A 14,495-nucleotide genomic window follows, 5' to 3' on the forward strand; every position below is an offset into this window, starting at 1 on the left:
ACAGGGTCCCCGGGGAAAAAAATTGTAAATAATAAAATAAATATTCTTCTGTAACAATAACAAAGTATAACATAAATTATTCAGTAGCAATTACACAAGAATATCCAGTAATGTCCCTGCCTACAATTAAACACATTCACTTACTGAAAATCATCTGCTGTGGCAAATGGGTGCAAGCCTTTGACCACAAACTCAGTCACTGCTCGGTGACATTCGTCTATCCTGGCCTGAAAGGAGACGCTACCGGCAGACTGCAGCGAGAACTGCCAGCATCTGAGCCAGACTCTGTCTGTCTCATCATGGTCACCTAAATGCACAGTAATGGCAGGTTTGTAATAAGGCAGATCGCGCTAACATAATATGCACTGTTGTTGATTATTTACCCGCCGCATTAACGGGAGAGGACGTGCAAACGTTACCGCTGCTGCTGGGCTGAGATTCACGAGTCCGGAGCGGAATTAAAAACACGACATTCATTTCAGGTCATCGCGTGTTTTGTGAGCAAATGCTTTTGCATATTCGTAGTGTTTCCTCCCTTAAATGAAATATCTACTTTGCAAGTATAGCAAGTTGCCCTGTTGTCATCCGTTCTCGTAAAGTATGTCCAAACTTTTGAGCGTTTGAGCTGCTTAGGCGCCGTGTTTCCTGCCAGGTAAATGACGCTCCGCAACGTGGTGACGTCATTCGGGGCGACTGGAATCGATAAGGGAATCGTTTGCAAAAATGGCAAACGATTCCAAGGAACTGAAACAGTGGGAACCGGTTCTCAACAAGAACCGGTTTTCGATACCCATCCCTACCGACGTGTGTTTGTGTGTAGCAGCAGGGTGATGCTGTGCACAGATAAAGGTTTCCGATTGGACAGAGCGGTGCGATCTACCTGGTGTCTGCTGGTTTTTCAAAGCTGATTTCTAGATAATTTTTGCTGCGAGGAAAACAGCGTGGTGTGGACGTCACATAACGTCAGTTGCGAGAATCAAAGAGAAAGCACGCCACCGAAGCTCGCCACGTGCCGAAAATGCCACGTCCAGGTGAGCAGCTCTCTGATTTGCTCGAGCCTGTTTGTTCACATTCAGTTTTAGTTAAAACTCTGATTTGATTCAGATGACCTTAACGTACAGGTGTCATGAAGGGGGCGTCACCTACAGAGACCAGTTTGCGTATCTGGCAGGAAGCACGTTTATTTGGCGGCCGGTCGCGGACTCACCTCGCCCGTTATCCTGGATTTTAGAGAGGATCTGGGAGTAGGTCACGGACTCCTCCATGAACACGCTTTCCTCGACGCTGATGTTGATGTTGCTCAGCTCCATGTACAGACCCTCGATGGCGAAGTAGCACGGCCGGTCGTCCTTCTTGTTGTCGCTGAAGACAACCATCACCTGTTCCCGCCACCCAAAATGCTCGCAGATCCGCACCGCGAACCGCCCAAGCTTCTTGTGCGTTGGCCCCGTGTTGGTGATGGACAGGTACGTTCCGCTGGAAAACGCCACGGCCGGGGCGCCTGCCGTCACCATGGGGACGCTCCAGTGGGTGGTGAAGAGGCCGACGGGGGAGGAGCTGTAGGAGCAGCCGGGCCCGATGAACGCCCACGGGTTGTAGGCGAGTTTCAGGTCCACCGCCATGAGCGGGGCGACGGACTCGGAGCACATCCCATCCTTGTCCTGGCTGTTCTTGAAGAAGTACACAAGGTGATGGTTGGGGAGGAGGGTGGGGTCGGCGTTGATGTTTCTGACGGCCCTGTCCACGGCAGGGCCGATGCGAGGCCACGCCCATGGGTATCTGGTGTTGTTCTCTGGTAAAATGACAGCCAGTGTGATGTTCTGGAGGCGTTCGTGGTCATGCTGGGTTTGACCCCGGCTGTGAGTTCGGGCCTCCGCTGGCAGGCTGAGCAGAACCGGCAGAGCCAGCAGGAGGGTGGCGCCTTCCTTCCAGCGGGCCATCCTCCGCCCACAGGTGGTCCACGTCCACCGCAGCTGGGTAACCGAACGCCGCGAGCTGCAGAGACACAACAGAGGCGTTAGACACACCTGAGGTGTGAAACTCGCTGTAAGCAAAGCCTAATCACATGCTGAGCACAGCGCGAGCTACCGTCACGCCTCGCCTCACTCCAACAATCAGTCAGTCCTTAAAGGCCTCGCCGAGGCGGGGGAGACAAACTCCCTGAAGCTTTCCTGGAAGACCCTCCACCCTCTAAACAAACAAGATGAAGCCGCCGTGATGTCAGACAAATACGCGCCATCGGTCGGCCTCATGAGCGCCAGACCTGCGTGCTAAAGTGAGACCGCCATTGAAGCTTCATACCATAATTTATTTATACAGCACTTTAAAAACAACACATGGCTGACCAGCAGAAATAATAAATACAATAAATAAATAACAATAACAGTGTCAGTTACCCACTGAGTCAAAGGCCAGTGAATAAAAATGAGTTTTGAACCAGCGATGATGTGCAGAGGAAGCTTCGGGGCCACAGCAGCGGACGCACGTTTCAGCCGTGATTTAGGGGCTGAGAGCAACAGCTGCTCAGCTGAGACAGACCGTCCACTGAAACACTCCAGGAAAAACACGCTCCTCGTCACGCCTCGTTCACGCACACTAACTCAGGGTCAGTATCTTGCACATCGATGTCGGGCACACAGACTGGGGCAGCCAGGTTTCGAACCACCAACCTTCTGATCAGTGGATGCTGAACCTCCTGAGCCAACTAAAACAACCTGAACGTGGAGCAGCTCAGGGCGTCAGACACACTGTGGATGGGGGTGGATGTGGGTGATGGTGGGGGGATGTGGGTGATGGGTTCGTGCTCGTCTCCCAGTGCAGCTTTCAGCACAGAGACAGGCTCAGAGGTGCCACTCTGCCACGCCAGTTGCTCATCCTGCAGCTGTGACCGTGTGCACACGGGATCACCTGCGGGCACGTTGGCACTAACGGGCTTCCATACACGCCGTGCCTGAAAGCGTCTGCGCCCGCGGACCGCAGCTGTCCGTCCTCGGGCTTCCTGAACTTTGCCCTCGGAGGAAAAGTGTGTCTCCAAACTTTAACGCTGTAAAAACACTTTCAGAGATAAAAACACGGAACTTCAGCACACTTACATTCAGCGCGTTCACGTGCGCAGCCGCGACCCTCGGTGCGCGCAGATCAGCTTTGAATCCTCCAAGTCCGCTCAGGTCACAGGCACGAGCCGTCCGGAGTGTCAGCCCGAGCCCACTCAGCTCCCACTGCCACACAGCGGCGGAGCAGCCGGACCGATCACAGCCTGCAGGGCGGAGAGCCGGGGAGGAGCCGGGGAGGAGCGGGGGGAGGAACCAGACCAGGGCTGCACAGCAGAGGCAAACAACACTACAGCCCAGCGGCGCTGTCACTGCGCCCTCTGGTGTCCAGCAGAGGCAGCAGAGCGTCAGTCTCCACAGACGCCCATGTTATCAGAATCAGGTCATTTATGAGGAAATGATGTGTTTACAGTCGCTCCAAGACAATGAGAGCAACAGACTGAAATAATATATCATACAGTTACAAACATAAGAAACCGCTCCAGAATATTACAGAGGTGAAATATATATGATTGACATTTTTTATTTTTATTTTTTTAAACGAACTTTATTTAGAACAATAACAATGACAATCTCAAAGAGACAAGCGACATATTGAATCATTCAGAACAGAATCACACCTCCTTTTTCTTTTCTCCCAATCAGAGGAATACACATCACTGCCACAGTTGGTACACCACAATGAAATCGACAATAACTGAAAGTAAACGTACATACACACAGACAGACATATATATATATGTATATATGCATACACACATGCATACGCACACATCTATACACACACATCTACATAATAATGAGAATATAAAAAGAAGAATAACCAATACAAAAATAACTAAATAACAATAAAAAAGAATGAAAAACAAGGAACAGAAATAAAGGAGACAAGGGGGATCATAAAATCTCTAAAAGTGAGGTTCCATAAACAAGACACATAACTTAAATAAGGGGCTAAGAAAAATCAAACTCTTCTAAAATCTATGCGATTTGATTGCTTGGGGCTTATTTATTAGCTTAAGAGATTTACGGAACAGGGAGAGTTCGTTTCTAAGAGCAGGCCATGAAGGGGGGGATTTAGCATATCGGCATTTATGAACGTAATGCTTTGTTATAATAATGATATATGATTGACATTTAACTCTAACCTGTGAATTTCGCCGTGTGCTGCGCGTTAGATGGAGCTGTACAGAAATCCACAGACAGGAATGACTTCCTGTGTCGTTCAGTGGTGCATTATGGGTAATCTCAGTCTCTCACTGAACGTGCTCCTGTGACTGGCCAGCACGTCATTGAGTGGGTGGGCGGTATTATCCAGCATCGTCCTTATCTTGGACAAACCTCCACCTCTCTGACACCACCCTAATAGGGTCCAGCGTTGAGGTAGAGCAGGTCACCTACTGATCAGAAGGTTGGTGGTTCGATCCCTGCATGCTAAGTATCCTAACCTCCGCTGCATCCATCAGAGTATGAATGTGTCTGAATGTAGTCAGAAAGCACCAAGTATAGAGACGGTGAATGGTGCACGTTGTACAGAGCGCTTTGAGTACTCTGGGAGAGTAGAAAAGTGCTGTATAAGAATCAGTCCACTTAGTATTTAACACCAGTGTCCACATCTCTTCTTCGCCAGTTTGTCAGCTAACTAGTGTTAGTAACAGGCCATCTTTACTCGCTGTACTAAGTATGGATAACTTACCATACTGTCCTTGTGGTCTCTGGATTCACCACTGCCTGCAGCCCGCTCACTTCTTGGACGCTGGTCACCACCTTTCCCCATCTGCCTGGATCTCCAGATCAATCAGATTGGAGGTTGTTTACACCCTTGCTGGATGCTCACCCGGCTATCCACGCTTCTCTTCATGCCATTACCACTCCACCTGCCATAACTCAGTCTGTCTCCTCATCTGCACCCCGGGCTTCCTGAGCCTCTGCTGATAAACCTTTCCCTCTGTTCACAGAGCCCCGCACGTCTGACACACGTTGTAGCAGTACCTCTCTGGGTTTTCATTTCTTTCTGTCACCAAATAAAGCTTGTGAGAAACCTTACCATTGCTTCCCGTACTCGTATCCATATCTGGGTCCACGTCCACGTATTGGTCTCTGAGCCCCGTAACACTCACAGGTCAATTCAATTCAATTTTATTTAAATAGCGCCAAATCACAACAAAAGTCACCTCAAGGTGCTTCATATTGTAAGGTAGACCCCACAATAATACATACAGAGAAAAGCCCAACAATCATATGACCCCCTATGAGCAGCACTTTGGCGACAATGGGAAGGAAAAACTCCCTTTTAACAGGAAGAAACCTCCAGCAGAACCAGGCTCAGGGAGGGGCGGGGCCATCTACTGTGATTGATTGGGGTGAGAGAAAGAAGACAGGATAAAGACATGCTGTGGAAGAGAGACAGAGGTTAATAACAGATATGATTCAATGCAGAGAGGTCTGTTAACACATAGTGAGTGAGAAAGGTGACTGGAAAGGAAAAACTCAGTGCATCATGGGAATCCCCGGCAGCCTACGTCTATTGCAGCATAACTAAGGGGGAATTCAGGGTCACCTGGTCCAGCCCTAACTATATGCTTTAGCAAAAAGGAAAGTTTGAAGCCTAATCTTGAAAGTAGAGATAGTGTCTGTCTCCTGAATCCAAACTGGAAGCTGGTTCCACAGAAGAGGGGCCTGAAAACTGAAGGCTCTGCCTCCCATTCTACTTTTAAATACTCTAGGAACAACAAGTAGGCCTGCAGTGTGAGAGCGAAGTGCTCTTGTTGTGGCCATTTCTGTTGAATGTTTATAAATCGCAATTTGTATTCATTTTTGTTTTTTCTTTAAAGTTGTAAGAATATGCTGACCTAGTTTTGTTATGTAAATTTGTAATTAATTTTTGGAAAAGTTTTTGGGAAGTGATTGGTTTATTAGCTCATGGACCCTCCCATTAATCAGGGGATTAAGAGCACCCTGGAGGGGTGTGGTAAATGTTTTGTTTTTTGTTTGCCAAATGTCAGATGGGACGACGGGAGGGTTAGAAAATGATTTTTTTGACCACTTTTGAAGTTGTTAAAGCAAATTAAGTTAACTTTCGTTTAATTTTAAGTTGTAAGAAGTTATTTGGTTGATTTTCGTTTATAATTTTCCACGAAATAAACGCCATATGATTTTTAAACAATGGAGTCAGAAGTGCTTTCTAAAACAAACCTCCCGTTGCCACCCACGGCCTTTTCTTGGACTTTTTTGGTGTCTGGAACATGAAAGGCCGTGACAGCTCTAATAGGGTGATATGGTACTACAAGGTCATTAAGATAAGATGGGGCCTGATTATTTAAGATGTATGTATGTTGTATGTGAGGAGCAGGATTTTGAATTCACGGACAGAGCTGGGTGTCAAATGTATGCTATGCCTTCTGATGATGCTGCCTAAGGGAAGCATGTATAATGTAAACAGAATTGGTCTGTTTTCATTACACATTATACAGAGACTTGGAGCAGAGAGACCTAATATTTAATAATCCACATTTCACTGTTTTACTCTTTGGTTCAGATGTGGATACTGTATTGTTCTTTCTTTGTGATTGTTTATGTTTAAGTTGTTTGTTGCTGGTTTTTAGTTTGTTTTTTGTCTGTTTGGAAGCTGACACAGTCTCTATGGAGATGGGTTTTTGGGGGGGTAGCAGGAGGAGAGAAGCTGCAGAGAGGCGTGTAAGACTGCAACTCTGCTTCCTGGTCCCAACTCTGGATAGTCATATTTTGGGGGGTTTAATAAATTTGTCCATATTTCTAGAAATGAGAGCTGCTCCATCCAAAGTGGGATGGATGCCGTCTCTCCTAACAAGACCAGGTTTCCTCCAGAAGGTTTGCCAGTTATCTATGAAGCCCACATTGGTTTTTTTAGACAAATTAAATGGAGAATCTGCACCTTCAACATAACAGTTGTGCCATTTGAAAAGTGTCACTTTCAGCATTAAGGCACATGTTTTACTCTGAAGGCAGTCATTTCCCCCCCTGACCATGACCCTTGGTCCTGAGAGAGTCCGCTGTGCAGACTGTGTGTGACAGAGGTTTGCAGCTGTATATAGGTGCACTGCTTATAATAAAAGTATGTTCATGGTGGGATGAGTTGGACCTGTTGTGGTTTAAGAACCAGCTTTAAAAACAGAAGCAAAGAAAAAGCTCCTCACTCTGAACGTGTTTCAATAAAACATAAAGAATGAAGTATTGATTTTGCTCAAATATGCACTTCCTGGGTTCATTTGTGTGTCTCAGAAAATCATCGTCAGAGTGAACATGAAGAGCAGGATCAGCTGGGAACATGTGACCAGGTGCTGATGTACTTCCTGTTAGGACACCAAACATGAATTATAGATTTCCTTCCAGCTGGAATCAAACATCAATCAAACATCCCCAACAGGCACGTGCGGGGGGGGGGGGGGGGGGGGGGGGGGGGGCTGGAGGGGCTTGAGCCCCCTTTCCTGATGGGTGCCCAAAGTGCCCTTTTGTTGAGGCAACTTCAAAAAAAAATTATTTATTTATTTATTTTATGTGTGTGTGCGTGCGGAGTCCTGTCTGTGCCCCTCAACAATAATATTTAACTATTAATCACAGTTTTGCTAAATAAAAGGATCTGGCTTGCATTTGCATTACATTTGTTTTCCACTTCTGGATACAATTCAGAAAGTCTAGACTCAGAGAAATGCGCCCTGTGTATGACCTTAAATTGAATAAGTCCAAGACGAGCGCAGGAGGTGGAAGACCGTACCCTCGCTATAGCCTGTTCCCAAGACTCCTCATGTATTTGAATTCCTAGTTCTCCTTCCCGTGGACACTTAAGCTTAACATTAGAGTGGTTACTAAAAGACAGGATAGTATCATAGAGTTTCGAAACGGTTCCTCTGTGATGAGGAATAAATGATAGCGTAGTTTCCCACTGCTGTTCTGGAGGTAAAGAGGGGAAATTTGGGAAACACTTGGCAACAAAATTTCAAATTTGAAAATAGCGAAACAAATGGGTGATAGGGAGATCGTAACGAGAGGCACAGAGAGACTTGATGAATTTAAGAATCTTATGATTTAATAAAGAAATTTGCACAGAGACGGTAAAATTATGATGACTGATAACGTAGATGAATACAACAGACGAGGAACAGGGGTTTAAATGCACAAAGGAGACAGTCAGAGACAACTCGGGACAACTGGAGACATTTAAGGATGCAGGACTGACAGAGACGGGGAAGACGTCTCATCGTGACGAGTAAAGTTGATCTTGCCTGGCTGGGCAGCTCTCTGGGTGCTCAGCACCCCCAAAGCTCTGATTGTATCGCCCCTGTTCTTCAGTCCTAGAACTGAAGAAGCTTCTCAGATGAGAGGTGAAACGTCTTCAAGCAACTTAAAGATTTACTCTACTAAGTACACGCTTAATGTACCTGTGCTACTTTCTGATACTGTTTTACTTTATTCTGCATCAAAAGATTGTACTTTGTACTGCACAGGGTTTATTTTTAAGATTTAGTTTCTTATTTGTGTTATAGAAACCATGCACAGCTGCAAGGATGCAATGACATATGTGTCCTTCTGAAAGTGCAGCTCTACAGCACAAGTGCATTTGCTTGGATGACACCAGGGGGCGACACAGAGCCTGTCAGCCATCTTATAGCGAGTTAAACATAAACAAAGGTTAAAAATAGTTTCTTTCTTATAATTCCAAATTTATTTTTATTATAAATAAACAAACAATAAAACTAATAAACTGAAAATAAGATAAGAACTCACTAAAAATAAAAGTGATTCAGATAACAGTCAGTCCACTGTGAGTTTATCATCCATCGTTACTTAGCAGGAAGTCTTCGCCCCCCCCACCCCACTATTGGAGCCGCCATTTCAGCAGGAAGTAGAAGTGCCCCCCCCCCCCCCCCCCTTTCAGGATTGTGTCATCAATCATTCAACAGGAAAAGCTGTAAATATTCAAAAAGATGTCACATCCAGCCTGACTGCAGGGACTTCATTACCCACGAGCCCCGTGGGGTTGGCTGGGACTGCATGTTGTTGAACACGTCTTCATTATTCACTCGTCATTAGCGTCACGTTTAAACCTGCTGATGCTTCTGTTTGAAGAGACATCAGAATAAGGTCTTTTGAGGCCTTCCTGCACTACAGCGGCCACCTGCTCACTTGCTCATGTGTGATGGTTCACTGACAGCTTTACAATGAGAGAATAAGACCATTACAGCTCTCAGAAAGGCCCGTTGGTACAAGGAACAGACTCCACAGGCACCTGTTGATAAGAGACCTTCGGGTTTATTAAAGGCAGCTTTTACCAGCCCGCTCAGTTTCCCTGCTCTGGTTCGACCGGCAGCTGCTGAAGGCATCAGCGAGTGCAGTGTAAAACTTTGAGGAAATATTCTGTGGACTGATGAGACAAAGCTGAACTCTGGAAAGTTTGAGTCCAGTTACATCAGCATGACACTAACAGAGCATTTCATAAAGAGAACATCCCAGCAGCAGCAGCTGTGGTGGTGGTCCGACTCGCTGTAACTGAGGGAACCATGAATGCTGCTCTGAGGAGGATGTATTTACAGGCTAGCTTTGTTTGATCTGAAACATGAAGAAGAAATCATGGAGGGGCAGTTTAGCATATGCACCAAAACACGGATGAGAAGGTAAGACGGATATTTAAAGGGTGAAAGCCGGCGGTAGGATCTCATTATTTTCTTATTACCGAGCAAGGATCTCCATGCTGTCACTGCAAGAATCCCAAAGCTGAAAAATGAACCCTTCTGGAGCCCTCTGACCCCTGTGATACCAAGAAGAGCTGGAACCACGCGAGGCCTCATTTACTGGAAAGAAAGGTGCTCGCCAATCTGCACCCACAGAGCATGCTCATTCTGGGGAACTTCAAAGTGCAGCGAAATGAGAGATGAGCTTCATTCTGGATTTATTATTACTGAATCTATTAAACACACACAGAGTATAGAAACAGTCAAACTGTCTTTAATAACACCCAAAGCTTCACGTCCACACAGCTGAACTCCACACATCACCAACCAGTAAAGAGGAGGAGACAGGAAGTCAGCGAAAGCATCAAAAGAGGAAAGCATGAAGATACGTGATGGAATAATAAACATATAATGGAGAAAAAATGAAGGAAAAGTCAGGAAATATTTAGGGAACAGCGAGGGGACAGTCGGGGGACAGTCAGGGGACAGTCGGGGGACAGTCGGGGGACAGTCGGGGGACAGTCGGGGGACAGTCAGGGGACAGTCGGGGGACAGTCGGGGGACATGGAGGTTTATGTTGCACATGAGAGTCCAGGTTCTGGAGGACAGGAGAAATATCAGCAGCTGGAACATCTGGGACTCAAACGGGGCAACAACACAGAGCTTCATTTGTCTCTACAAGAGGTAAATCTGTTTGTTTCTGTCCTCATTTGGCCGCAATCTGCAGCTCCATTGCTTCGTGCGTCAGAGGTTAAAGGTCAGCAGGTGTTCTTCAGTCCGACCAGACGTGTGCTCACCTCCCACAGTTTTCTTGCCACCACATCGTCCTGTCCCTCTGGAGCAGTTTCTTTCTCTGCACAGTCGCTGCAAACACAGATATGAACATTGAACAACTGACTCAGTTTAATGTGTTTAAAATGGAAATAACCCCAGAAAAGCTCTGCAATGTTTGAATATGTCTTTGTTCATCAATCAACCTGAAGTTCAAAACCTGCAGCTCTTCTAACGTCCAGGCTTAAAGTTTGCATCGTTGCCTCTTTGACCGACAAGTGGATGCTGACACAGGCAGCTGTAGCTGCTCGCTGCCTGCAAGGGCGAACTGGACCTCTGCTCTGTGTTTGTGCTGTCGGAGCCTCTTGGAGCATTTTTATGACATCGTCTGACCAATAATATGGCCGCTGTTAGGTTAATGTCCAAGAAGGCGGAGCTCTGGTTTAGGTGAGTGAAATTTGTGGGTTTTAATTGGATGTTAGTGATTAGCAGGTACCTGTGTCAGTGTGATAGCCTCTCACAGCCTGTGGATGCACGCTGACAGTCAAGCTAGCGAGCATTAGCTGAAACAAAGTACTCCACCCTGTCGCTGGCAGTCAGAAACGCAGAGGGCTTCAATAACATAATTTAAAAAGTTATTCCATTTATTTAAACGTGTTTACTACTTAAAGCTGAGAGAGGAGAAATCTCATGAAAGAAAACAGAGAAATGACAAGAAGTGAAAACTCTGATCTCAGAACGGTTTTATTTGTTTACCATTCAGCAGCTCAGACACGCCCACATTTATTATCAGAGCCGTCTACTCTTGTTTTACCTGAATTCTGCTCCTCAGACTTTAACCCTTTGAGATGCTCAGGGAACAGAAAGAGGCACAGGTGTTTCTTCGGCCCCTCCCCTGCCTCCTACCTGAAGTAGCATCCAGACAGCTCCTCCAGGCCCGGCGTCACAGCGCAGTACAGGCTGGTCTGGCAGCCCTCCCACGGAGTCTTCATGAGGAGCAGGGATGGGAGCTTCAGCAGCAGCCCGAGCAGGGGGAACCAACCCTCCACATGGCGACCCAGCTCGGTCCGGATCACGCCTGGGTGAAGAGAGAACGACGACACACCAGAGCCTGCAGGAAAGGTGAGGACAGAGTCAGGAGGCGGGTTCACAGGTACTTTCGGGAGCTCAGCAATCAATCACATCACAGCGCTGAGAGGCGAGAAAACCCTTCCTCCCATCAAACCATTTTACAGTAGGGACCTCTGAGCGTTTGTGGCGTTCAGTGTTTGTGGGGACCTGAGAGACGTCGGGCCAGCTCTCTGGAGAAGAGGATGTTAGCCAGTTTGCTCTGTCTGTAGCTCTCCAGAGCGCTGTACGGCCTCTGGCTGAAGAACAGATCGTCAAAGTCAATACGACCTATAAAAAACACATGAGGTGTTGAAGAAACAACGCAAACATCATCAGCACTGAGATCTTTTAAGGGGTTGGGGGTACCTCCACGGTGGGCAACGGAGGACACGTTGACCACACGGCTGGGGGAGGAGCTCTTCAGCTTCGGCAGCAGCAGATTGGTGAGCAGGAAGTGACCCAGATGGTTGACCGCCAGCTGTGTCTCAAAGTTGTCCTCGGTCAGCTGTTTTGGACACATCATCACTCCTGCAGACAGACGGATGCTCAGAACGACAAAAAGACGAACGGGCATTCACCTGTTCACAGGTGTGCTCACCTGCATTGTTGATGAGGATGTCCAGCCTGTCTTCGCTGTCCAGGAAGTCTTTAGCAAACTGTCTAATGGAGTACGTGGAAGCGAGGTCCAGGTGTCTGATCACCACGTTACCGTTTCCTGTCGACCGGCGGATTTCCTCAGCCGCCCGTTCTGCCCGGGTCAGGTCCCTGCACGCCATCACCACCCGGGCTCCTTGATTCAGTAACAAGTGACAAACACATTAGCGTCCGCTGTGCACTCGGCATGGGAAGAAAACGTCTTTCTAAATCTGAGCGAGCAGCGAGCACGCTGCCACGGGAACGTGACACTCAGAGAGAAACGCCCGGATCCGCCCACTGACATGACCGCTGTGGGCGAACCTCCACCCGCCCCACTCCTGCTAAACAGGTGACAACAGATTTAAGAGCTGCTGAGTCTTTGATTTTACTTATTTTCCGCTGTGTTTTATTGCAGAGTGTAAACACAAAACGTGATTTTATTTTATATGCAGAAAATAGATTTAAGTGTTAAACACATTTCTTCAACCCAAAGACTGTTGAAATAATTTCATTTTTGCTTGATGCATAAAGTTAAAAGGTTAAAACTCATAAAACAAAAAAGAGATTTTTACATTTGATTCAAATTTATATGAAGACAAAATGGACTGAAAGGTCGATTCAGTTTATTACATATTCAGGTTGTGTATTCATTTTTTGAAAAGCAACTAAGTAATAAAGTAACTAAGTAAGTAATCAGTAATTAGTAACTAATTACTTTTTTAAAGTAAGTGGTGAGGTGAAACGTACAGTTTCTGTTCCTGAAGTGGGAAACATGGCGGCAGCACTCGGACGCGCTCAGGCCTCGGCTGCTGAGCCAGGATTAGTCGCCCTCGCGCACATCTCGTCTTCTTTCATGACCTTCTAGAAATGCTTTGAACTGTTACAGATTTGATGTCGAATGACTTTCAATCACATTTGAGTGATGAAACGAAGAAAGATTTCCACAGCTGAGCACCATGTTCACTAAAGAACAGTCAATCAAATCAGTGGATCAGTGTTTAAAATAATCAGTGCACTAAACAGCTCAGCAGCACCAAAGGACCTTAACGACCACAGAAGACACTGAAGTGGAAGATTACAGAATTATTTCCATGGTAAGAAAAACAACTTCACAGCGTCTAAAAGGCCTGAAACGCTCTGCAGGACGATCACTGCGATGCTTTCATGGATGGAGATACAACAAGGTGCAGACCTTGGGTATCCTCGGGCACAACGAGGACCGATCAGACTTTAAAACAAGCGCTTTCTGAAAACCGTCTTTGGACATGTGAAACTGAGATGAAGCTGTGTCAGGAGGATGGAGAGAAAAGGGTGGAGGCAGTGTTATGGCGTGGGAATGTTTGGCTGGATCACAGGTGTTTACTGCTGAGGTGACAGCAGAAGCAACAAATCAGTGTTTCTCAGATTACAATAACACGCCCACAACATGGGACTGTAGTGTTTCCCTGTCAGCAGCTTCTAAAGCTTCGTCCTTTCTTGTAGGAGACATTCGAGTGTTCGGGCAGTAAGACGGGATCAAACCGGGCTGACCTCGGCGTGCCAGATCTCTGCTCGTCTCTTTGCCGATGCCAGTGTTTGCTCCAGTGATCACAACTGTTTTCCCATCCAGACGAACCGAACAGCGACAAACTCCACCTGCAATCCACTTCCTCAACACCGCCACGCCTGCAGACACACACACACACTCTCTGTCAGTATGGCAGCAGTGGGGCGAGGCCTGGATCTGTGTTATTTCTGTGAGAAACTCAGCATTTGTATTTCTTCACGAACTCTTCGAGGACTGGAGCGCTGACATTAACCTGCCTGCATCAAAACTGACTCTGCATGTAAGCTCACAGCAGCAGCGGCTTCAGAACAACCAAGAATGTATTTGTCTGCATGCAGGTCAGAGGCTCTTAGTCTGTATTATTAACTGAGACATTATTTGGGCTGTAATGTAACACTGTTTGAATTAATGAGAAGTTAAATCTTACAGATCAGCGTGACTCCCAGCAGAGCTCCAGATCTCAGCATCAGGCACCCCTGACTTTCCTCTCCCTGGGCCGGGTCTGAGCTGGCGCCACCGGGCCACGGCAGCACCAGGAAGCCCCCAGAATGTGCAGCTTTCATCCCTGCAGGTCAGAACAGACTGAGAGGGAGCTAAACCAGACGGAGGAAGGAGAGATTAACAGATTAGAGGAGATTATCCAGCACAGAGCTGCTCTGGAATCAGTTCCACAAA

General features: G+C 46.9%; 2 protein-coding genes across 2 annotated transcripts in view; both read right to left on the reverse strand.

The window, feature by feature from the left end:
• The window catches only part of LOC146378493 (atrial natriuretic peptide receptor 1-like), a 54,232-nt gene extending 50,994 nt beyond the window's left edge, over positions 1–3,238 (reverse strand). Inside the window, exons 1-2 of the mRNA XM_084944643.1 lie at positions 3,093–3,238; positions 1,208–1,995 (exon numbers count right to left, since the gene is read on the reverse strand). Coding sequence (XP_084800769.1) covers positions 1,208–1,940 — 733 coding nt within the window. The 5' untranslated portion in view covers positions 1,941–1,995; positions 3,093–3,238. The remainder of the gene's footprint in view (positions 1–1,207; positions 1,996–3,092) is intronic.
• Positions 3,239–10,015: 6,777 nt separating this feature from the next.
• crdhl (cone RDH-like) lies at positions 10,016–14,420 on the reverse strand. The gene is made up of 7 exons (XM_084944648.1): positions 14,248–14,420; positions 13,805–13,939; positions 12,237–12,428; positions 12,005–12,166; positions 11,807–11,926; positions 11,435–11,639; positions 10,016–10,621 (listed from the first exon to the last, which is right to left on the reverse strand). Exons 1-7 carry the CDS (start codon positions 14,381–14,383, stop codon positions 10,516–10,518), a joined length of 1,056 nt encoding a protein of 351 aa, XP_084800774.1. The 5' UTR covers positions 14,384–14,420; the 3' UTR covers positions 10,016–10,515.
• Between the last annotated feature and the right edge of the window lie 75 nt (positions 14,421–14,495).

Source organism: Perissodus microlepis, chromosome 11 (assembly GCF_051167445.1).
Source record: "Perissodus microlepis isolate ML-2025 ecotype Zambia chromosome 11, ASM5116744v1, whole genome shotgun sequence".
NCBI lineage: Eukaryota > Metazoa > Chordata > Actinopteri > Cichliformes > Cichlidae > Perissodus > Perissodus microlepis.

Excerpts from the sequence above, each read along its gene's own strand:
- crdhl (XM_084944648.1), bottom strand. The coding sequence starts at position 14,383 with ATGAAAGCTGCACATTCTGGGGGCTTCCTGGTGCTGCCGTGGCCCGGT. Across the intron at positions 12,429-13,804 it reads CAGAGATCTGGCACGCCGAG|GAGCCCGGGTGGTGATGGCG; the intron begins GTCAGCCCGGTT and ends TACTGAATCAAG. Across the intron at positions 11,927-12,004 it reads CTCCGTTGCCCACCGTGGAG|GTCGTATTGACTTTGACGAT; the intron begins GTACCCCCAACC and ends TGTTTTTTATAG.